Source organism: Varanus komodoensis, unplaced genomic scaffold (genome assembly GCF_004798865.1).
Source record: "Varanus komodoensis strain SLA01 unplaced genomic scaffold, ASM479886v1 scaffold5, whole genome shotgun sequence".
In the NCBI taxonomy this organism is placed as follows: domain Eukaryota; kingdom Metazoa; phylum Chordata; class Lepidosauria; order Squamata; family Varanidae; genus Varanus; species Varanus komodoensis.
Genome location: NW_025336087.1, coordinates 33,718,518 through 33,743,168, shown reverse-complemented (window position 1 = coordinate 33,743,168; position 24,651 = coordinate 33,718,518). Strand labels below are relative to the sequence as shown.

General features: G+C 40.4%; 1 protein-coding gene across 1 annotated transcript in view; it reads right to left on the bottom strand.

Annotated features, from left to right (window-relative positions):
* Positions 1 to 5,157, bottom strand: part of SRFBP1 (serum response factor binding protein 1) — a 58,525-nt gene extending 53,368 nt beyond the window's left edge. Inside the window, exon 1 of the mRNA XM_044445948.1 lies at positions 5,037 to 5,157. Coding sequence (XP_044301883.1) covers positions 5,037 to 5,066 — 30 coding nt within the window. The 5' untranslated portion in view covers positions 5,067 to 5,157. The remainder of the gene's footprint in view (positions 1 to 5,036) is intronic.
* Positions 5,158 to 24,651: the final 19,494 nt, after the last annotated feature.

The following is a 24,651-nucleotide window of genomic DNA, read 5'->3' as shown; positions in this document are numbered from 1 at the left end:
ACAGTGTCCTAACAGAAACATGCCTCATAACTCTCCTGGGGACAGTATTCGTACTTTTGGATTTAAGTTAATCAGTTTGCAAATTAAAGAGATTGTGTGGCTACTGAAATGGGACAATGTATATTACTTATTTTGTGCTGCCACCTAGCAGCGTTTTCAAGAATGCTAATATAAAAAGTGCACATATTTAGCATCTACTCATTTCATACTTATTCAGTACAACCCTGAACATGTTTACTAGTCTACTGAATCCAATGGGCCTTGCTGCCAAGTAAACTGAGTATAGGATTGCAGCCATTTTATCTTTACATTGCAACCTCTCAAAAAGTTATGGAAAGGGCAAAGAAAGATACAGATTCATGATTCGTCACCAGCTGTTTAATTCTTTGGGGGAAAGCCTGATTACAATACTGTACTGTTCCCTAGCACTAGCCCTGGATAAAAACTGTTTTGTTCATGTAAATAAGTACAAAGATTTTTCTTTTTGAGAAGTCCCACCAGGCATCCCAACAAATTGCAGACTTGAACATAATTTGCAAAATTACTGGTAGAATCAACACCAGCAACCAGTGCACATTTCAACCGGGCTGTAGATAAGTATGTTTGATGGGATTGTACAACAATACTTTTATACACAGATGGAAACTATTTATACAAGGTTAACAAGAGTATATAGAAAAATGGGGATTCATTTATTTTAGGCTAAAATCCACAGAAAGTGTCCAAGTGAACCTCTCCTTTTTTATTTTTTGCCCTCCACCATCCATGAACCAACATAAGTAGCCTAGCTCTAATCATACCTAGCTCAAATACTTTTGAAACACTGTATTTACTGCTGGTTTTAGTCCACTGGCATATCTGAGCTGATGGGGCAGAGCAGAGGTATTCAGCGTAAAGATCTCAGTGCACAAAGCTTTGTTAAGCAACTGAATTACCAGAATGACTGAAGTACAATTTCCCTGATTTACACATTGACTGGCTATATACAACAGACTGGCCTATTGTACAAAAATAGCCAAAGTAATTAGTCCAACTTAGATGGCTTCCATTTTTTTCAGGAAACAAGCTAGCCTGACAAGCTCTGGCTTGTCTGAACCATGATGGGTTGTCATATATATATAAGCCTGGGTAGATAATCATGGCTTGAGGGAAGTGTGGAAAATGTGGAGGTCATTGTCAGTTAAACTAAAATGATAACATTGGCAAAGGGTATTCTGCCACCCTGACACCCTTCAGGACACCTACTGTTATATTCTTTACTGGTAGTTTGTCACAACTGTGTAGAAATGAGCCTATATTTGTCTTGCCTTGTAAATTTCCATTAAAGTTTGACAACTGCACCTTACTCCCTTTGAAAGCTGAAACTTTCAATGATATCAAGCAGATAAGACTGCCTGCTCAGGAGTTTGGAAAGGCTAAACACCTGGACCCATCCTGCTTGAGGGATCTTGTGAGGAGCTAGTCTGCCAACCATGTGCATGGAAATTTGAACTGGATGGACCATTGGTCTTATCCAGCATGGCTTCTACATAGATCAAACCACTGTTGTGCACCTCTGCAAGAATGACAATTTTTTAAATTATGAAAACATTTTTGCACATGAGTTGTTCCATGAACAACAATCCACCATGGCCTATTCTCAGGGTGGTTTTGTATATTATATGAGGCTATGCATTATGGAAATGAGCACAAGGAAAGAGGCCACAAGGATACAATGCAATATGACAGCTGGTTGAAAAGGCCTAATTACTGAAAGGCATTCCAGAGATGTCTGCAAAGGGACACCCTGTCTAGGTGCTTCTATGCAAATACTAGAAATGTGCAAGTCAAAATAGGAGAACTGCAGTGCCTTGTCTTAAAGGACAACTTAGATCTAACAGGCACTACAGAAACCAGGAGCAGTGGAGAAAGCCAGTGGAATATAAGAAGGACAAGGCAGGGTATATGCAAGGAGCTATTGCTCTGTACAGCAAATGGAGCATGATACTCTGCAGACTTGAAAACCTAAAAGGGGCAGACTTTCCCCACAGAATTAAAGTTGGTGACAGTACAAAACACCCAAGCTAATTTTGTAGTAGGAACATGCTATCATCCCTGTACCCAAAACACTCAGGGTGGTCTTAAGAAGGAAAATGAAATCAGGGTTGCATCCAAATAAGGAAGTGTACCTCAACACACAAAGATTAAGAAATTTAACCTCTGTGAGAACTTTCTCTAATGTCCTAAATGACTATGACTAGAATAGCTGTCATAGAGCCAATTAAAGAGGAGACAATCCTGAATTTATTCTTAAATAGGGTTGCCCATAAGTTAGTATGAGATGCAAATACTGTTGAACCAGCTGGAAACAATCACAAAGCTATTTGATTTAATATGCATTTAACTGAAAAACTGCCAAAGAGGTCCCGCATAACCACATTTGAAAATCTACATATGCATATATACACAAACATGTATGTATCCAAAAGTTGTGCTTAGTTCTGCTGGTGTGCCTAGTTTTAAAATCTGATTAGAATGTTGTTTATGGTGAACAGTAATAGATTAAACACCAACAAACATTTCTCTAACTGCTTTAGTCATTCCATGGGACTACTAAGAAGTATGCTGAAGCAAGTATCAAAAGGCTTGAATCGTTTGATAATGCTTGGAGACTACTCAAAACCGCAATAACAAAATGTCACCTAATACATAGGTTAGATAAGGCAGCTGCAAGCCCAAGAGGTCACCAGCATGGTTAATGAGCAGTGTCAAAGAAGCTATTGGAGATAAGAAAACGGGGGTGTTGCGCAAATGTGGAAAAACAAAAAGGGGTTATAAGCTTGCACAAGATACATCCAAAAAGACAATAAGGGGTGCAAATATAAAGGTTTTCTATGGAAATATAGATGGTACAGGGGAAAATAAATAAATAAAACAGCATTTTGGGGACCATACAACTAACAGCATCAAAGCCAACAATGAGTTCTTCAAACATATCAGAAGCAGGGAACCAGACAAGAAGGCAATGGGACCACTGCACAATAATGGGTTTAAAGGCGGCTATGGAGATTCTGAAGTTGAATGAATTCTTTTCATCTGCCATGTAATCAGTAAGCATGTGGGGTGATTAGATAGATGCTGTTTAATTGGACTTCCAAAATTCTTTTGACAAAGTCTGAGTAAACTTGGCAGTGCTGGGAAAAGATGAGAGGCCCTCGTATGGATTAGTAACTGGTTAAGAAACAAAAAGTAAAGAGTAGGAATAAATGGTAATTTCTCTAAGGGAGAGACAGAAACAGTAGAGTCCCACAGGAATAAAAACTTCTCAATTTATTCATACACAATCTGGAATTAGGAGTGGGAAATTAAGTGGCCAAATTTTTCATAAAACTGGATTATTTAGAGTGGTTAAAACAAAAAGGGATTGCAAGGAGCTCCAAAGAGATCTCTCCAAATGGGGAGAATGGGCATCAAGATTACACATGTCCAAAAGAGAATACTGAAAATTGGGAAAAGTCCATAAAAGGGCAACTAAAGTTATCACAGGAATGGGACAACTCCAGTATGAGAAAAGGTTACAACAGCAGGGATTATTCAGCCTAGAAAAAAAGCAAAGAAGGGATGATGTGATAGAAGTATATGGAATTATGCATGGCATGGAGAAAGTGAATAGGAAGACATTTTTCTCCCTGTCTCATAACACTAAAACCCGGAGTTATTGTATAAAGCTGATTGGCGGGAGCTTCGGGACAGTGAAAAATAAGTTCTTCCTCACATAGCACATAAACCAGGAAATTCACTTCCACAAGACGCAATGACGACCAACAATTTGCATGGCTTTAAAAGATGATTGAACTAATTTAAGGTTATCAGTGACTACTAGAAACGTTCTAATAATTAATTAAATAATTAAAATTGATTAAATAATTAATTTAATAATAATCTAATAATTTCTGGCATAGAAATGTTCTAATAATAATAATAATAATAATAGTTCTGATGGCTAAATGCTGCTTCCAGTTTCAGCTAAGTCTATATACTCCAGTTACTGAGGAACAGGCAGAAAAATGCTCTTGCACCCATGTCCTGCTTGTGGGATCCCATGAGCTACTGGTCAGCCATGGTGTGAAATGAATGAACTATATGGACCCTTGGTTTGATCCAGCATAGCTTTCCTATAATCGCTTTAAAAGGTAATGCATGTATTAAGGGATAGGGTTCCATGGAGTAGAATCAGTGATATGGGATACAAAATTAGCACGAAATATAACCATGCTAAATTAGACCATTTCAGGCTAGGATGTCAGGACACAATCCAATCAGAACAGAAAAAAATTCTAAGCCAATGACCTTATGTGAGCTGCAAAGTTTTATGGAAAACTTTGCAATTTTATAAAAAAATCTGCAACAATCTCTCTACAGATACACAAGTAACACAAAACAGGCATCCACACATAGGACTGTCTTTTACAAACTCATACCACTAATCTGTTTAGTTCAATACTGTGCATATATTAGCAACTTAAAACTTCTCAGGCATGAGGCACGCCTTTTGATCAAACATGTATTTTCAAACACACTTCTTAATAATTTTTGGTCATATATATTCTTTGTTGACAGTACAAGTGTTATAACCCACAGGCTCTGATCCTCCCGTTGAAGACTAATGGTCTCTATAGTAGCTCCTTCTAGATATGCTGAGAATACAATTCCCATAATTCCCAGCCAGTACTAGCTGCCGAACCGCCGTGAAAAGCGTTTCACATGGTCCCAGAAAGGGGGGTTCTCCCTATATCCTCTCTTTGGATATGCCAGGCTGAGACCTGCGATCTTTGGCACTCACGCACGTGTCTTACTGTCTGACCTACTCCATCTCCCATCTTGCAGCAACGCCACCCCACGCCCTCGAACGAAGCCTCCTTAGTCGCTGCAGCTTCCTCACCTGCCGTCCCCGCCACCTCCACCCTCCAGGGCTGCTCGTTCACAACCAGGAAGCGGCCATCCTCAGGAGCGAAGCTGCTTCTTAAGGAAGGCAGCCGACGCGGGGGCAAGCTCACCTCATTGTTTAGGTTCAAGACCTCCGCCATGGCGTCCGCCCGGAGCCCTCGCAGCGGCTCTGAGGGGCTGCAAAGCTCGTACCTCCCTTCCCACCTGCGGCTCACGTTTGCCTTCTGCTCGCGCAAACGAAACCAGGCGCATGCGCTCTACCTTCCACCCACCTGTTTCCGGGAGACGCTCTAGCATACTCTCTATTGTGCAGAGACTGTAAAACGTAGATTGAAACTAATAGGAGAGAGTGGGGCAAGAGATTGATTGATTAGGGGTGGGGGGCAGCTAGAACTGATGCATATTGCAGTCTGCAATACTTCGGCTGTAATCCTTAACTGGAAGTAAACTCTGTTGAATAGATCGGGATTAACTTTCATAGGATCGCGCTGCTGAAGTGGAATAGTTTTACACGGCTGTCCTACGCTTGTTTACTCGGAAATTACACTGAGTCCACTGGGAACTTAATCCCAAGTAAATCGGCATAAAATTGCAGCCTTAGGTTACATTTCACGTGGTGTAAAACGATCTCGAGCTATAGCACAAGGCCCTTGTGACAAAGAAGCCTTAACCAATCTCCCGCTGAGATCTGCTTTTAAATCACAGGCTTAACCTCATGAGACGAAACGGTCTGAGCTGTTCTCATCTCTAGAAAGTGGAACGGATTCTGATTCTGTTTGCTTCATCTTTCCCAAGGAAAAAAGTCTTTTAAAGGCCATAATATAACCAGTTTCCAATTGAAACCGAAACGAAATAGCGAAAGAGCCCTGAATATAGACTGCTTCTTTCAGTCTTTCATTGTCAGTTTTCCCCAGCTAGCCAGCTCCAGGTGTGCTGGAATGCACCTCCCATCATTCATAGCCAGGTTCGAATGATGGGAGCTGCAATTCGACATTGCTCCACATATGCAAGAATCCGTTGCTCTCCGTCTTGACTGACGCAATCTGTGCTCTTTTATCAGGGGTGCAACATTCTAATAATAAAAGTTGCCCCACTTACATATTTGTTATTTCAAGGGAATGAGTCAAGCATTGTTAGTAAAGAGGTACCATGTGACCATGTCTGAAGCTACAGTTCTTCAGTCTGGGCTGCCACTGAGAACGTCCCAACTTTAATCACCACCCACCTAATTTATGTAGGCTCTTGTAAAGAAATATTTAAATATGTGCAATTATTACAGTTTAATTATGTGTCTGGCTGATCTTATACCTTTTGCCCTTTCCTAAAAATTTTTAGGCTAGCTTGGGGCAATATATTACTATTACATTGCTTTTATATCCTGCTCCCCCCCCACCTTTGTAATGAACTCAATGTTGCTTACATAGCTTTATTTTGTCCTCAAAACAGGAATCTAATATCAGGCAAATGTTTCCAGTTTTATCAAAAGCTTTGTTTTTATTTTCTTGTCAGTTGATAAAATGAAGTTGACATAAGCATCTTGGATTTTACTTCAATAACCTTATGTCTTATATATTTCTGATTTCAGATGAATTGCATAGAATGTTTTGTTCATCTTCTGACAGCATTGTTAACTTTGAAATGTTTTTTAATATTTTGTTTTAGAAAATAAAGATGCAAATGCTGAAACTGTACTTTGCATAACTTCCAGATGTGTTTTAGAGAGCACTTGCTTGAGAGTCTAATATTAGTATTGTTCATTTCATGTTTCTGAAAATCATGAATCATGCACTGAAACTCATCACTATATGTACCCAGTTCTTTTTCTGTTTTTATTTTGGGTTATAAATTTGGAATATGTGTGAAATATTTGTTCTGCATCTGCATTAATTCTTTTAAGCCTAGTTTCATACAAATTACTGAATAAAGATTATGAGTAAAGATAAATGAGCCAATATTTATAACTAGCAAAAGGAATGCCATTATGAGACTGTCTCTTCTTCTTTAAGTGTATATATGTATATAAAGAGCGAGTTTAACCTGTTTAATATGTGGTTTTAAATTTTGCAAACTTTAATGATGTTTTAATATGCTTTTAATACAATATATTTTTCTTTTTTTAATGTATTTTGTGAACTGCCCAGAGAGCAGTTACTCCTGAGCAGTATAGAAATACATACATACATACATACATACATACATACAGTGTGTCCCATGCAGGAACTAATACATTGTAGGAATCAGCTGTGTACATGATCTGTGGATCTCTGTATAGTCTGGGCAGAAGCTAGCTTTGTTACCCAGTTCAATGCACTAGTTGTTGCACTGTATTAATGTCCTGCCTTTTCCCAATTGTGAGAAAGCCAAGGCAGCTTACACAGTTCCATTTTATCCTCACCTTTGTGGCTGAGTGGGAACTACAGGTCCCTACTCCAATACTTTAACCAACATACCACACTGGCTCCCAAAAATTAAGAATCAAGTCTATTTCAATATGTCACCCTTTCCCTACTGGTGCCTTCCAGATTTTTAGATTACAACTTCCATCATTCCCCAGCCACCATTGCCAGTGTGTATATATTGCTTCTGTTTCTTGGTTATACTCAGTACCTTAAGATATTGGGATTATTGAGAAATATCTGTATCTTCAAGTTATATCCATGATTACAATTTGTTTGTAAAGTTTTGCTTTCCATCACTTCTGTAATATTTTGCCAGCATAATCTGTTACCCTTTTTATTCTCCTTTAATAATTCCCCACCATATGATGGGGAATTATTCATCACTTCTGAAAATATCTCTTTGAATGTTCCAGATACAAAACTTTTGGCATCAGCACTGCTACAGCACGGATGTAACAATAAAAGTTGTTTAGGGTGAGATTTTGGACTAGTGTGCAAATAATCCTATGTTGGATCATACAAGAGTGACTCACTGTCCCCTGGGTGTCACTGTGGTCTAGCATAATTTGTCAAAATAATTCAGCTCTGGACTGTATACTACTGATGTACTGGCCTCTGAGTGGCACTGTTGCTCAGGAATTGCACTGTTTTGAAACTGGAATATTTAAAGAAGTGACATCTACATGAACAGCCAGATGCTTCTGTTCTGTAGGATTTATAGGTTACTTTTGGATCTATGTACCTTTCATCAGTAAGAACAGAAGTTCATGCTAGGTCACAATAATGGTCCTTTTAGCTCAGCATTCTGCCTTTTGGACACTGCGAGACTGATGCCTGGGGAGGTTCAGCAACAGAGCATGATGGCTCTGCATATTCATCATTCCCAGCATCTGGTAATCAGAATCACACTGTCTGAAATGGATGTTGTGATAATTACTGGTGGATTTACTTCTCATGTATTCATCTTTACCTGTGGACAAGGCAGTTATGCTTACTGCCATTGAAATATTTGGTGATCATAACAGCTCATGGGTGGCCGCAACATTGTAAATTCATGCAAGATCTGTATTGTGCTTTTGGTTGCATTGTGCAACCTGTAGACTGCATACTGAAGCTAGGTGGTAATACTGCACTTAATTCGACAGACTTGCTATCTTATCTTGTGCATGTTTGCTTGTAGATAAGTCCCACTGAGTTTTCTGGGATTTACTTGAAGAAAATGTGCACAAGATCATACCCTAAGAATATATGTTTTGATTTAAATTTTAAAAGAAAACAAAGAAACATATCTCAGGTCTCCCACAGTTTGAAATATGGTATAACTTGCAGAGCAATTGAGAGGGAATAGGCAATATGTAGAAAGGAGAGGTAGATCTTAAGACACAACTAGAGACTTTTAACAAGTGTAGATCTATGCATGGAGTATATCAAATACAGCCAAAAGCCAAACTCTCTGACTCACAAAAACCAGGAATGTTTGTGCTAGGGAACCTGTGAAACAATTAGTGTCTCTTGAACTGTAGACTGTGGGTTGTATCCTGTTGCACCAGCTGTTTCTGCTCTAGTGGTAGATAGTCATGACTGAATTCAACCCGCTCCATGCCCGTTATAGCATTGACAAGTATTTTCCACCACCTGGAGCCACCCACACATGATCCAAACATGCTCTGAAGGGTGGAGGGGCTTGGAAGAAGGCAGCAAGAAGTTATGCAGGTAGAAGTCCACTGATACAATATTGGATTAAAGTCTATCATCTGTGACTTCAAAACTATGGTTGATGTTTTCACTGCTACAGAGGCTGTGCTCAGTGGTTACAATATACCATTTTTATTATGAGTATGAACTTCAGGAAGCCTTTGTCTCACACAATTCCTCTTCTAGTGTGTTTATGAAAAGATCAGAGGATTTCATTTTTGGTTTTGATTATCTGGCCTTACAATGTAATCATGCTCAGAGTTTTAGGACTTTTTCTGTCTAGACATGCATAGGATTGTGCCCTTAGAATTGTACAACCATAAATGAAATGGCAGGGCCTAATTATATGTAAAGGGGAGAGCACAGCCCTCACCAATGCATAATGAAGGGACTACTCAAGATTCTTCTTTTCACCTCTTGGTGAATTTGACAACTTGTATAAATAATGCAGAATAGTGATAGTGGCCTAATAGCTTTTAAAACAGTATGTAGGAGAGATAAGATGCAGAACAAGGGTATGATGATGTCGCAATTTATCTGTCTTGGAAATAAATACTTAATGCTCAAATACTAGTGTCTGGCTTTTGAGCTATAGTCTGGTTGCTTTTCTATATGCATTTTTAATGCCTCCAACTTCCATCAGTACTAGTCAGCATAGCCTATAGTGAAGAATGATGACAGCTGGAAGCCAAAACCTCTGGATGACCACAAGTTGCCAGTTCGTGTTGCCTGGTAATTCTTCTTAATCTATTCTTTAAAATAGATTCATTCACTATTCATTTCTTTTCTTTTAAATCATGTAGGAAATAATACATAATTAGATTGGTCAGAACCAAACCCAGAAAGAGCAACTAATACTTTCTAGTGCTCCTTGCCTAAAGATGTTGGGGACACTATCCCCAGATAATGAGGGGTGTTTGAATAGCATGCAGATCTTGCCCTGTAGCAAGGTCAGCACATAGTCTGATAAACTGCCTGGACAAGAGCAAAAAAAAAGTACATTCCTATGCATACTACAAGTCCCATGTTTCTGTCTATACAATAAAATACAATACAAACATACAACAACACTGTTAATATATTAAATTTAAAAATAATTTTAAATGGCTTCAAATACATTTATAACACAATAAAAAACCCAGCAAGAAGAAAAAGCACCAGGATAATCCCAAAGAAAGCTTTATTCTACAGTTCTGTGCCATTCAATATCCTGCATCCAGCTGTGGAAGTTCCAGTGCCTGAGGGTGGTAGGGAAACCTATTAATTTTTCTGTTTTCATCGACTGATAGACAAAATAAAATTTTCATGCTCCATGATGCAAATAGGCATTGGAAGGAACTGTCTGTGTCCATTGATCTTTAGAATCTATACGGATGGGAGAACAAACATTCCAGTTAGCAGACGGCAAACAGGTGCACTGGGAGAAATGATCTAAAGCTAGAATTACATGTTGGGGACAATGTTGTGCTGTCTCTGGCGGGTGGGGGGCAATATTGCTGCAGTTCCTTTTCTCCAACACAGCAAAGCTTGCTGAAGCCCATTGAAATCAGTGGGCTTAAGGCTACATAACTGCACTGGTTCTAGGCCAATGTCTAGCAAGACAAAAAGTGTGAGGTGACATCAGCATGTTTGTTTCAAGGACCCTGGTATCTATTCCACTTTATTGCTGCTTCCTAAATTGGCAAGTGCTTTATCATTTCTTTTAATTACTAAATGTTACTGGGGAAGAGAGGCACAGCCAGAAACTCTGCATACCATGCAGTTCCAGCCTAAGGCTAGCTGCAAATGTTAAACATATTCCATAGTTACCCACCAGTCTGGAAACAGGTAAGATTTTATTATTATTATTCATTTCATTACTATACTGCCCATAGCCAAAGCTCTCTAGGAGGTTTACAACAAAGTATAAAAACAGTAAAATAAAATAGATAAAAATGATAGGAATTAAAATTAATTTAAAATATCTTCAAAGAATATTAAAAGAAAGACCCAGCCAACAGCAAAAGGCACCTGCCTAATCATATCAGTCCCCCTAATGACCAGGAGGTCTTTAAACGCCTTCACAAAGATGGCTGTCTTAACCTGGCACCAAATTTGGCATGAGGTGGGATGTTATTCCAAAGACGGTGGGCCACCACCAAAAAGACCCTCCCGCAAGTTGCCAAAGACCCCAGGGGCTGAGTGTAGTGTCCAGGTAGACTGGGGTCGGGAGAGGTTCTCTGACAGGTAGTGAGGTCCCAAGCCATATGATATTGCTTCCGACAAGCCTTGTGTCAAGTGTTGTGACTGTTCTTTTGTTGTGGATGGTCAATTTAACAAAGTAAAAACAAACAAATCTGAAAAAACAGATTCCTTCAAGCATATGAAGCAATAAGCCAGAAACGAACATTTCAATTTCTTCAGAATTTCCCTTTCTGGCCACTGTGTCAGGCAGACTGTCCCACTCTCCTCTTGAAACCAGAGTGGGAGGAGATTTCTAGATTCTTCTGTGCAAGATCAGCCACTGCAACCACTGTGAAAGCTGCTTTAGCAAACATCGAACATTTGCATAAGCTGTCCCACTTTAAATTAATGTAAGCATGTTTTTAGGGCAAATAGGAGAGCTTCGTGCCAAACTATTCCTGTGGTGAAAGCAGGAGACTCAACACTCCTCCCAGAAATGTTTCACACAAGCAAAGACATCACTTGAGAATTCCAAAGATCATGAAGTTCGCGTAGCATACAGTGAGTGGGTTCACACAACATGTAAACCCATCATAGGTAGCCATGTTATCTTGCTCTAGCCTAGATGGATCTTTAGCCTCAGATAATGATTCCAACAAGAGGGAGAAGCTGTAAAGTGGGCACAGCTGTGGGAAACCAGAGAACTGAGAATTCACTTCTGCCTGTCCTCCCACGGCCTTGTAGACAGGAGTGAGGCACTGGAGACTGGCATGGTCTGCATCCCAGAGCTGGATGCTTGATCTTCATGGAGGTTCCTGCATCTCAGCTAAGAACACCATCCTTGGGAACAGGGTAGCAAGAAGAAATATCTGCTTTAAGGGGTGTCTCATTTAGTCCTGTGTCAGCAGGAGAGGGCTGGGCAGAAATGCCTAATCAGATGCAGCATCCGCTTGAGGGCTAAGATTCCTTGCTAGATTGAATGTCTGAGAGTTTGCCATAGTGGCCACTTCCCTGCACTTTATGCAGCTTGTAAGAGACAATGTACCAAAAATCTGGAAAGCTTCCACCTTCTTTCAAACTGTGAGCATTATGGGATTTCCTTTATGAGATGTAGTCTGAAGGTTGTCTAATTCAGCTAATTACTAGTGGTGCAATACAAGTAATGCTTCTCTTAAACTTATGTTCTGGCAATGTCTGGCATTTTGTATTGGAAGCATCCTTAATATTCTTCATGTACACTCTATTTTAAATAATTTACCTGCTTCATGTGTATTAACAAACAGAATAGGAAATGGATTCAATGCACCCTTTTGATAACCAAAAGACTATCATTACCAAATAGGAAAGATAAACGCTCAGTACCTATAATGCAATGAATTAACACTTTGAGTATATGAATGGATGGCATATGAATACAACTTCAAATGGATATTTATTTGGGTATTGCAGCTACTTTGGTTGAGGCACATGTATAAATGATAGAAAGTTGTATGCAGGTCATATAAATGCACACACATATATTAAAAAAGGGAGAAATATTTATTTTTCCAAGAGCTAGAACACCTGCAGGCACTACTTTGAGGATCCTTGGTATAGCTTATTCTCTGGGCAATTCAGTGTGGTATGCAAAAATGCCCAGAAAACCCTGTATAGCTATTCATATGGGCAACGGGCAAGACAACAATGTAATGTATAAAATATTGTGGTCTAGGTTACAGAGAGATTTCTTAGGTCTGCAGACAATGTTAACTTGCAGTATAGATATTTGTGTGATGATAAGCTGTACCTAATTATACTTGAAATAACCAGAAATGATTTCATAGTCTGGTTACACTGCTTAAAGCACGGAGCATGCTAGCTGTCTAGGCCAAAGCTCCCATAACTGCTGTGGAAGCATTAGCTATTGGTAGCTAATAATGAGCAGAGCATTCCCCCATTTTCCTGCCAAAAATTCTGTCTTTTTAACAGCTGGACAAGAGGTCAACTTTTAGACCTGAGCATTTTACCCTGACATAAAGATGTAGAGGTTTACATGCAGCAGTCTTTGAATCTCTGCTGGTTCTGTTGCTGTTGAAGGTACAGTGAACCTCATTCAATAAAAAGTAGTGCCTTGGCTAGGTGGCTACAGAGAACTGTGACCATGTGGTAGCCACTGGAAAGTTGGTAGCAGAAATACATCCCCCTGAAGGGCTGTCATCTATGGCACTGAACTGCACATGCAGTCAAATAACCCCCTTTCTCATTTTCTTGCATTTAATGAGAGTTAGAGAACCATTGCAAAATTCAGATTGTCACCGGACAACCTTAGAACCAGTACATGCAACCCACTGAATACCCCTGATGGTTGCATCATGTAAACCCCAACTGATTCCTGTAGAATGGCTTGTTTGAAGACAACAAGACACCCTGACAGCTCTTAGCTTGTTCTAGGGGTTGTTGTGGCCACGCTGGGTTATTCTGTCATCTGAACTCAGGTGACTGATTCCATCATGGGTACCAAGCTTGTGTAACTGTGGAACAATCCACCAATCAGTCTGAGACATGTCGGTTGGTTTGCTTTGGAATACAGGTGTAATGTGTTCCTGCTAGAAACCACAAGAGAGAGGCCCTTTTTCTGTCAACATCAAAATGTCTAGGTTGCAGTGGAGTGAAAGTGAAATGCAGACTTGTAAAAAAAGTGCCTTCTACTCTATAAACAGGGATGGTGTGTGGAATATACTGACCCTTGGTTACTACTTTTCCTGTTGATAGCTTTGAGGTTTCAAATGAGATGTGATGCTTTGATTTGCCTTAGCACTATCCAGAAACCCTGCTGTTGCTTTGCAGCTATCAATTCTTCTAGTTGGAAGCTTTACAAGAAAGGCAATTACACTAACCTAGACCAATGATAATACAAGTAAAAGTTCAATCTCATCTCATCTTCTTGAGCAAAAAAATAAAAAATAAAAAGGGCTGAAACACCACCTATGTTCTAAGATAGTAAAGGGAGATTTGGAAATACATTGTATATTGTAGAGATTTCAGATTCAAGAGTCTGAAAGCAATAAAATGGTACAACAGCTGCTTAAGCTCTGAGATAAGGAGGAGACATATGTCAAGAACTTTTTTATGTGCTTCACCATAACAATACACTGATTTATGTACCTTAAAAATGTACAAGTTGGCACAGCTATGGAGGTTGTAGTTGTTCTCATTGAAATTATTGAAATGATACCTGGAAACATTTGTGTAGAATTGCAGAAACAGAAACATCATTGTTATGCTTTGATATGCATTAGCAAAGTGATCTTAAGTACAACATTCTATAGTAATCTTGTGGAGTAAAATGGCAATGCAATAATTTATTGATAATTTATTTATTTCTATTTCCTGTGCACTGTTTCATAATGCTCATTTATTTTGAAGCAAGGGAAAATTTATATCACGGATGGGCAACATTTTGGGTTTGGGGACTGCACAAGTGGATGGAGCCATGACGCACACACTCATTAGGTAAACACATTGACCTGATTATCAAATAACATGATAATGTTATTTGGTAGTACTGTACAGGAGTAAGCAAGGAGTAACATAAATTGGTGGGACTGTACAGGAGTAAGCAAGTATTCTCGCTCCTGCCCATGTACCACTTTCATTTGAGATCTACATTCTGGATCAATCCAACCCAGCACTTTAGGCTCTTCAGATTAAGCAACCCAGGGTTGTAATCCAGCCACAAAGCATGGACTTCAGCATGGAGTCCAACTCTGGGTTGTTTAATGCTTAGTGACTCAGTGTGGAATGTCATCCCATAAAGGGAATTCCTGAGTTGTCTCCCACCCCCCACCCCAAAAAAAAAGTTAAAAAATGGAATTGGCAAGTAGGCAGGAGGCTGTACACACACTAATTCTTGGCTTTATCAATCCATGGGTTGCAGACCATTCACATGCAGTTGGAGCCATTCAAGGACACACACTTCAGATGCACACCACAAGTCTCTGTACATCCCACAGGGCCAATAACTGGTGAGAAAGGCTGTATTTCCATCCCTAGCAGTTCAGGATTGCTGCTTCCCTATGGCTGTTAGTATGAGATAGATAGGTAGGTAGGTAGGTAGGTAGATATTTGTGTGATATCTGCAGGGAAACAGCTGCAGTTGCAGGGGTGCTTTCTACTACCAACCTGCAATCTTGTTCAAGTTCACAGACAGCAGAACAGAACCCCAAGGAAAATGATCTGCCAGGGCTAACTTTGATTTGTTGAGTAAATGGAAGAATTTGCAATGCTAGCATGGTCTCAGTCAGTAATCATTCAGCAAGGTTCCTATCAGGTGGGATGGGTGATCAGCAAAGCCTGCTTGTCTGGGAAACATGTTGAACAAAAAGGTGGGTGGCTCTTTACTCTGTTTGCTGCTAATACCATGAAACCTTGCAATTTAGCTCTAGCAAATACAGCATGAAAATCTCTCACTCTAGCAGGTCCAGGGAAAACTGGCAGATTCCCACAGGCACAACAGCAAGCTGAAATTGAAGCTAGTTAGGTCCTCAAATGCAGGCCTTGTTGTGGCCTCTGATAACAAACACCTGCTTATTAACTGGTGCTGATGTTTGAGGTGTCCTTTGTCCATCTTCTCTGCTGAACCAGGGTTTTTGGATGGCCACTATAATGGAAGACTTCCACACCCTACACCTTCTAAGAAACAGGGCACTATATGTATTTCATACAAGCCCATGAACACATATTTTTAAAAGTGTCTGTGTGCACTGTGTTGGTGGCCCTTCATCAGTCTCTTTTGGAGATGCCTTCAGGTGCCACATTGAGGAGCCCTGAGTAAAGCAATGGACTTCCTTTTTCCTGCAGCTGCACAATCTGTTCCCTCTGAAATATTTACAGATACATAAGGTTGATTGAGTAGCCTTTGATCAGGTGGGATGGAGAGGCAGCGGAACCGAGTTTCAATGCCTAAGCAGCAGAAGGAGAAAAATACCTATCAGCTAGCTTTGCTAATTCCCAAAATAGAGTTTTGTCCTTTAAAAATGAAAGCTGATGAAACCTTAGAAATCATGGCAAGTATAAATAAAATTAATCACAGATGGTGTATTTTAATTTGTAGGGCAGAGATGTAAATTTGCTTATTTTCCTGGGATTATTTAGATTTCAATGTATTATTGGAGTAAGGAATGAAAAAGAAAATATTTTAATGGCCATTACATCTTACAATATTACACTGTGATCTTTATTAGCTGTAACTTATTTTCTGCTTTCTCCAAGATTTCAAAAAGCCACCTTTATTGTGTTTCTGATAGAAGGAAAATGTATTATCAGCACAATCCTATATGAGTCTACTCAGAAATGAATTCCTATACAGTGCAACAAGCTTATTCTGAAGTACATCCTTGAATCTTGAATTCATCTTATTTAGCTGAAAGTCATATGTTTAATCAAGTAATAATCTTTTCATTGGAAGAGAGCTGGGCAAATCAATACTAACAGCTGAAGAAGAATGAGCTGGAATGTTTTGATGGTTTCCTCAGAAGAAGTTAAAAGGCAGGATAAAATGTAATGTAATGTAATAATAATAAGCTGATTATGGGGGCAGACAGCAATATTATTTAGACAGAATATGCTCAGAAAGAAAGAGAATATTCAAATACACTATTCTTAGTGGCTGGGGAAATTACAGAATGGGTAGGATGGGTAATTTTCAATCAGGTGTGACTTTGATTCATTTTACAGGTGAGAGACCTAACTAGACAGTAGGGTTCTGGGGATAATGTTGATGGTCTGAAAAATCAATTAGAAGATAGCTGCAAGTTTGTAGTAGATAAAAAAAGCTCTAGGAAAGCAAGGAAAAGCTTGCCAGTTTAATCTCTGGTCAACTGAGATTAAACAGATGTCAAGATCTGTTATATTGGGATATATGGATTTTTTAAATCTGTGCAGTCAGTGTTTCTTTCTATTGTCTGCTCATTCGGTGAATGGGGCGGCATAAAAATGTTTTAATAAATAAATAAAAATTGTCAGCCTCAGATTTTCTCAGTTTCCAAATACATAAATCCTTCCTTCCAAATCTGTACCTCATGCGAAGGGGGTAACCCCCCCTTTTATATTATTATGACTATATTTGCATACAATTTCAGGCAGTAAAAATGGTCTTCAAGTCTGTGAAATCTGTATGGATTGGAAAAAGCCAGTCTTATGCCAAAACTATAGGTTGGATTCATAGAAATCCAATCTCATTTGAATCCATTGCAGATTTTTTAATATTCATAATCTTATAAGAAAACGGGGAAATTACACAGGTTAAATTTGAAGAATATAAAAAGCTGAATTTTGTTGGCTTTGCTTTGTTATCCTGCTTGGCTTGATTGATAAATGTACTGTTATACATAAAACTTTTCAGTATAGCTTGGCAATATTTAGCACCCACACTGTTATTCACCAAGTTAAGAGATTCTAATGGGATTCTGTCTCAGGGAGTTAGGTTGACATGACCCACAAACTATTTCTTCCATGCCTTGACCCCCGAAAGACACTCGGGCCTCTTGCCTTGACTTTTGTTTTCAAGGTTAGTTGCTTGCTGGGTAAGGTACAACCTGGGAAAGCAGGAGGATTCTGAATTTTTTATGCTGGCTACTGTCCACCTGCTTACAGCTCATCATTTGGGTGGCACAAACATCATGAAACTTGAAGTTCAGATCATCACAAAAAGTGCAGTTAATTAGGGTGTTATCTCAAGATGCACATAGCCAAAGGCGATCTTAGGTATATAAGTCCTGAAGGTATTTTTGCCCAGATGGAACTTCACTGCAGACTTGGACTGTGGAAATGCCCATATGTTGACTTTCAACTGAGTTCTTTCATATGGTGTTGTCAACAACAGAAAGGAGTAGAAAGCCACCTTGCTCAGCACTAGTTGCGCTATTCTTTATCAGTTTGCCCGTTGTTTAATAAAATCTCTAACTTCTATCCATCTGTGTGCTTACTGCTTATGAATCCAAAAAAGAAACATTACTTTTTAGCAAAACAATGGTCTATTAAAGATTGCGTTCCTCTGACACATGGCAACAATCAAAATAGCCTAGTAGGGTAATACAAGAAAATGGTGTAAATTCTGACAGTTGCCCAGCAGACCCAGCAGTGTACAGTGTTGTTTCTCAGGAGAGGTGTTACAACTTCATGAATATTTTGTTCCTATGTATTCTCCACATGTATTACAATAGCAATAGATGTTGAAGTTTTGTACAGGTACTATATGGCACATGTAAATATGGTATATGCAGCTGGGAAGTTGTGGTGAAACATACCGTATAAACATATGCCACCTGTGTACAATCACATTTATGACTTCGGGTGGTTTCACATGACATCAAAGTCCTCAATGACTTATAAGCACCCCACACTGTTATTAACCATGGGCCTCCAATGTCCCAGACAGACAATCAGACATGGGCAGTGGGGTTCTGAATCACCTGTTCTCCTCCTTTCCTGGTCTTCCTTCAGGAATCCTATGAGACACCACAGGAACACTGAAACATCTCCTCATGTGTAGCTGTTGTCAGTAGAGGCGAGAAGGGAAGAGCACTGACAGCCCTCATCGTGACTTGCATGTCCGTTTGGTGGGAGCAAGTTGATCTTGGAAGAGCTGAGCTGCCCAGGTCAGCAGAAGCTACCAGAATCAGCAGTAGTCCTGTTCTGCTGTGCTCTTCCTCTCCAGTGCCATTGCCACTGAGCAGTGGCACCAGGCAGGAGAAGCCAAGCTGAGCTTTGCCTATCCTACTTTATAGTAGACTAAGCAGAGCCTAGCACTGTGGTGGTAGCAGGACCAAATGGACGGGGTGTTTGCTCTGCTAAGCCTAGTCTATACTAGGCCAAGCAGAGCAGGACTTGATTCCACCCATCTGGTGCTGCTGCTAGGTTGCTGCAGAACTGAACTGCACAACTGCTAGCTGGCTGGTGTGTCAGCTAAGCTGATCGTGGTTCCGCTAGGCTGTGCTGGCCTGAGCAGCAATGCCATGGGGCAGGGGCAAAGTTTCTGGCAACTACCCCTAACTGTAATTGAGCACTTTTGCGGCAGCTGTCAGAGGCACTTGCCTGGCTAGAGCAGCAAGGATTTCTTACTACTCTTGCCAAAGGACTCTGCAGTGGTTTGGATCACCCCAGAGCTGGTCCTTTCATCTGGTTTAGGATGACACAGCAAGCCCAGTCGGGGCTACTAAAGCCTACAACAAGTCATGCTCAGGATAAAGCATGCTAGGTTCACATGACATGACAACTGCCTCCTCAGCTTTTCTTCCCAAGTTTCCCACCACTTGGTTCCCCCTTTTTGCTTACTGTGGAAAGAATGAAGTGACAGAAACAGAGAGAGAAGAACTGCACAGTGCTTCCTAGCTGATCGCTCTTGCAGCCCTCTTTGTAGAAGGACCTCTACTTGGCAAGAGCAGCCTGTGCTTAGGATAAGCTCTGTTTTGTAGTACTTCATGTCATCATCTATTCCAAAAACCCACAGTTGCAGCAGAACCGAGGGCACCTGCAGGCGATTGCATGGAAGCTGCAGGGGACTTATCTACAGAATGCCACTTTACTGGAATGAAGCTCCAACCCAGTTGGACATGCATGTATGTCCAGTAACCAGACTGACATGAATCCGTTTCAGGTACTGCCAGACTGGATTGTTCTCCCTCACTCAAAAGAGCTCGTCTTGGAAATGGTTCAAAGATATCCAAAGATTTTGGATGAACTAGCTTCCCATGGTACTGTTCTTAGGAAAGAAGCGTGCAGGTTGTGAAAATCAGAATGGACTGAAGAGGCACGTCCAGAGATAGCACTTTGTCATTAAGCATGTTAGTGAGTGATGCTGCCTTCTCATTTATATGCACACCGGTCTCTAAGGACACTAGCAAGTTAAATAGGCAAAAAGCCATCTCTATTTGCAAATGGTGCTTTCCATTTCCCATCCCCACCCTTCTCTCATGAAACCCAAATCCCCCTAGTGATATCCATCTGCTTTTGGAGCCAAGTTAATGTAAATTTCATTTCTATAATAAGAATCTGTCACTGGAGCAGTCAGCTGGGAAGGCAAATGCATAATTAAATATTTAAGGCAGGTCTACTGCAAACCCTCCTGTGACTATATTGAGATTCTTATTTAATACCTCAGCAATTTTACTGATTCCTATAAATTCATATTCTTTAATTATAGAAATATTGTAGTTGTTCCCCATCTTCTATCACCTTAATGATTTTTGCAGGCAATACTGGAAATGTATTAATACTTCCATTTTTATCTCTCACCTGTTTTGCATCAGCATCTGCTTGTTTTTCTTCCTTTGATTTTTTTCCTTGATAAAATATTTATATACTCTCTTTGAGCCTGATGGCCAGTCAAGGTAGCCAACAGCAAATGTAATAAAACAACAGTAACCAAGGGCCTAGCTACAGTAGCACTTATCTTAGAACTGCAACATCCATTCCCTCATACATCACATGAAACAATCTCCAGCTTGTTGCTGTGATGCTAATTCACCCTAAATAGTCCTCTCCCCACTCTGCAAACTATCCACTGACTTTTGCTTTTGGGGCACTGCCAAATTATTACAACTCTTATCAGTCCTAGTGGCTTTAATCTCTAGAACATTTCCCTTCTGTCCCACAACTTTCCTACTCCTTCCTGATAGGAGCTGTGTTTAAATTTTATTGCTGTTCTTATATGTTCTGTGCTGCTTCAGTGTACAGTATTCTATTCTCTTAACAATTAGCACTGTATTTTGCTCTTTAAAGTATTCATAACACATCCAGGGAAAGTTTGTTACTGGGTGGGTTAAAATACACTCAGTAGTAACAGAAACATAAAGACAGGAAATTGGTCTTTTACCTCCCTCTAAGTTATTTTTCATTGCACACTTATAAAACTGCCTTGCTATGAATATCCACATAATTTATTTTTAAGCTTGCATTCCTTACACAGCAGCAAATGTGTATATGAAGTGAGTTAAAATACATACATAGATACAATAAGAAATGCATGATTGGGAAAGGATAGGAAACTGGGGGCTGAGGGAAGATGCAAATACCAATACAAAATGAGTTTGAATTCCTGCACAGATGCCAAGTTGTGCATTCAGTTTCTAGAACTGGAAATATAGTATGCTAAAATGGCCTCCCACCTCTCCTGCAATCACGAAACTGGAGTGCAGTTTGTGGCATACGCTCATTCTCTAAACACAGGCAATGCGACTCATATAACCTTCAAATTCTTCCTGTTCCCCTGTCATTACAGCACTGTGCTCTGGTGCATGGCACATGATTGGGTTACAGCTACTATGTCTTAATAGGTTACTACATTTTTTTCATCAGTATGTGCCCACAGAGCACTGTGTTTGAAAACAACACTGACACAACAGTGCCTCACAAATGAAAGAACCCCCAGTGTAAATCCTACCCAAACATGTAACAAAATCTCTATGAATGAGCAAATAAACAGAAGCAGAAAAAGTTTATTTATCAGTTAAGCTAGGGAGAGTAAGAGTGTCAGAGCTTGTGTCTAAAGTCAGTAGCATAAGTGCTATGTAGGTATCTTTGGGGAACATGTTCCACCACCAGCTTGTTCACAGAGAATGTGACTATCTGTGGCTGTCAATCCCCTAAACAAGTCGGGACCCTGAAATTTGTGATAAATCATGAGTAACTTCATAAGGTGTCACATGTTTTGCCTTCTGTCTTTTCCAGAATGTGTTTCATAAAGTTGAAGACACTTGGGGCCAGGCACAAGCTACATGATTAGCACAGAAATGATGGCAACTGAATTGCACTGAAGCAAGAAATATAAGGCTGCATTCAGTTTGCACTCATGTGGGAGTAAGCCTTGTTGAAGCCAATGAGACTTACTACTGAATAGACAGGTATAGGATTACACTGTCATTTTTCAAAGCTGTGACAGGCAGCAGTTCAGATATGGTACCTGGGGAGTTTTTGCCAGTACGTGTCATTATTTCCACTAAAACAATGCTTCCCAAACTGACATGATTTAGGGAGTAAATGTGCCTGTGAGATTCCACTGGAGTCACCATGAGAATATATAGCGATGGATTTCAGAAATACAGCCTGAAAACCCGTGAATCTATAGCAGTTATTTTATGTTGTTGTGTTTACTTGTACTGTTTCTTTCTATCAGTAAACTATTTTTTCTGCAGACTGAAGTTAGGATCTTGATGAGTTCATCTGTATAATCACAAGCAACACACTCATTCACACCACAATGGAGATGGAATGGTAAGTTATTTTAAAGAGATGTAAACAAGGGAGGAATGAAGTGGACTGGCCTGACTCAGAAGAGATATAAATTTGAATATTGGTTAAGTAATTTGTATGCAGTTAGATGACAGGCAAAGCAAACCTATGCACCAATTCACTGCTGTGCAGGGGAGATATGCAGCTGCTACAGTGGCAAAACAACAACAAAAAATCCAAGAATGGTGTAAAAACAGCTCTGTGTCCCTGTAAATGTCACCCAATCCCATTAGGAAGTGCTCTGGTGAGTTCCACCCCACACAGAGGATTTAGGATTAGGCTCCAGGTATCCACCCTTTCATCCTCCTGCACGCAGAACTTCCAAGCCATCAGCCTCAGTAGGAGAGCCAACAACCTCTCAGTGGCTGCCAGATGCACCACCACATAGGGATTTAAATCTCCTTATGCAGTTCCCAACTCACAAAGGGAGGGGAAAGCAGCTCAGGTGACAAAGCATCCACATATCTTGCTGGGTGGGGCACCTGCTCCCAGGATACTGAAGGTCTCCTGCGACAAGACCCATGCAGGGAAGGGAAGATGATGTGGACAACTGGCTAGGATGCTCAACAAGGGCAGCTGGGGACACACAGTGATGGCAGCCATCTTCAAGGTCTCACTGCACAGGGTTCATGGTTGGAACACAGGATATGTGAGGTCAAAATGCACCTGGGCTAAAATGTCTCATTTATTTTTTACATACCTTGTCCCTCAGAGAGAGAGAGAGAGAGGGAGAGGGAGAGGGAGAGGGAGAGGGAGAGAGAGGAATGTCTTAGACAATAGAGAGGAAGCTGCTAGGACCAAAACCACTGCTGCAGACTTTGTTCTGCCCACGTTTCTGTTCTGTTTTAGCTGTTCCACCAGCATTCCTTCAGAACTCTTTGGTGCATTTTCTGCAAGCCTATCTAGAATGTTCTACTGGTATATAAACAATGATCACCACATATCTTGAGTTCAGAGGGACTAAAAAGCCTTCTGCTGAACCTTAGAACCATTCAGCTAATGGCTTGTTCTGTAATCCTTGGAATGGAAATGGAATGGAATTGAATTTAGGGATGGTTAGCACCACCACATGCCACTATTTAAAAAGCCATGAAGCATTGCTTAACCTTTCAAAAAACTGTGTAACATTAAATATTTCATAGGCATGTGCCAAAGCTCTTGTAAAATGCACTGGAAATTGGCCTGAGAATTTAACACAAAGAGTATGTGCACAGCCAAAGACAAATGATTCTTCTCAACAGGAGGTTCCGACTTCACTTGTCTAGTGATGCTTACGTGTATTCTGTGTGTGCAGGTAATTTGCAGACTGAACAGAAATGAAAATAAGAGGCACAAGATGACAGAACCAGGGCTGTAAGAAAATGTGGATGAGGTAAATTACTGTGTGGGGGACTAACTTGCTCATGATCAAGCAGGAGTTCCAGATCGAACGCAATCTGGGCAATTTCAACCCTGCTGAGAGAGAGGGGTGTGTGTGGGAATTTGACTCTATCTGATATCTCTATTTGTATCTGATATCTAACTGTAAGGGATGCAGGTGGCGCAGTGGTTTAAACTGCTGTGCTGCTGGGCTGGTTGATTGAAAGGTCACCGGTTCAAATCTGCACAATGGGGTGAGTTCCTGTTGCTCCGTCTCAGCTCCTGCCAACCTTGCAGTTCGAAAGCATGCAAATGCAAGTAGATAAAAAGGTACCACTTCGGTGGGCAAGTAACAGCGTTCCGTGCACTTCGGTGTTTAGTCATGCCGGCCACATGACCACGGAGACTGTCTGCGGACAAACACTGGCTCCCTCGGCTGGGAAACAGAGATGAGCACTGCCCCCTAGAGTCAGACATGACTGGACTTTAATGTCAAGGGGAAACCTTTACCTTTAACATCTAACTGTATCTGACAGTGGCCTTCATGGTTCACATAAGAGCATAAGAAAAGCCATGCTGGATCAAACCAAAGGTACATCTAGTCCAGCACTCCATACACATGGTTGCAAACCAGCTGTCCACAGGATCCCTCAAGCAGGCTGGGTGCAAGACCAAGCCCCTCAGCAACTGGTGTATTCAGGCATGCCACTTCTCATAAAGAAGGTAGCATATAGCCAGCAAGGCTAGTAGCCACTGTCCAATCACCTTTTAAAGCTGTCCGGATTGGCAGGCATCACCACTTCTCTTGGCAGAAAATTCCATTGTTTAACTGTACGCTGTG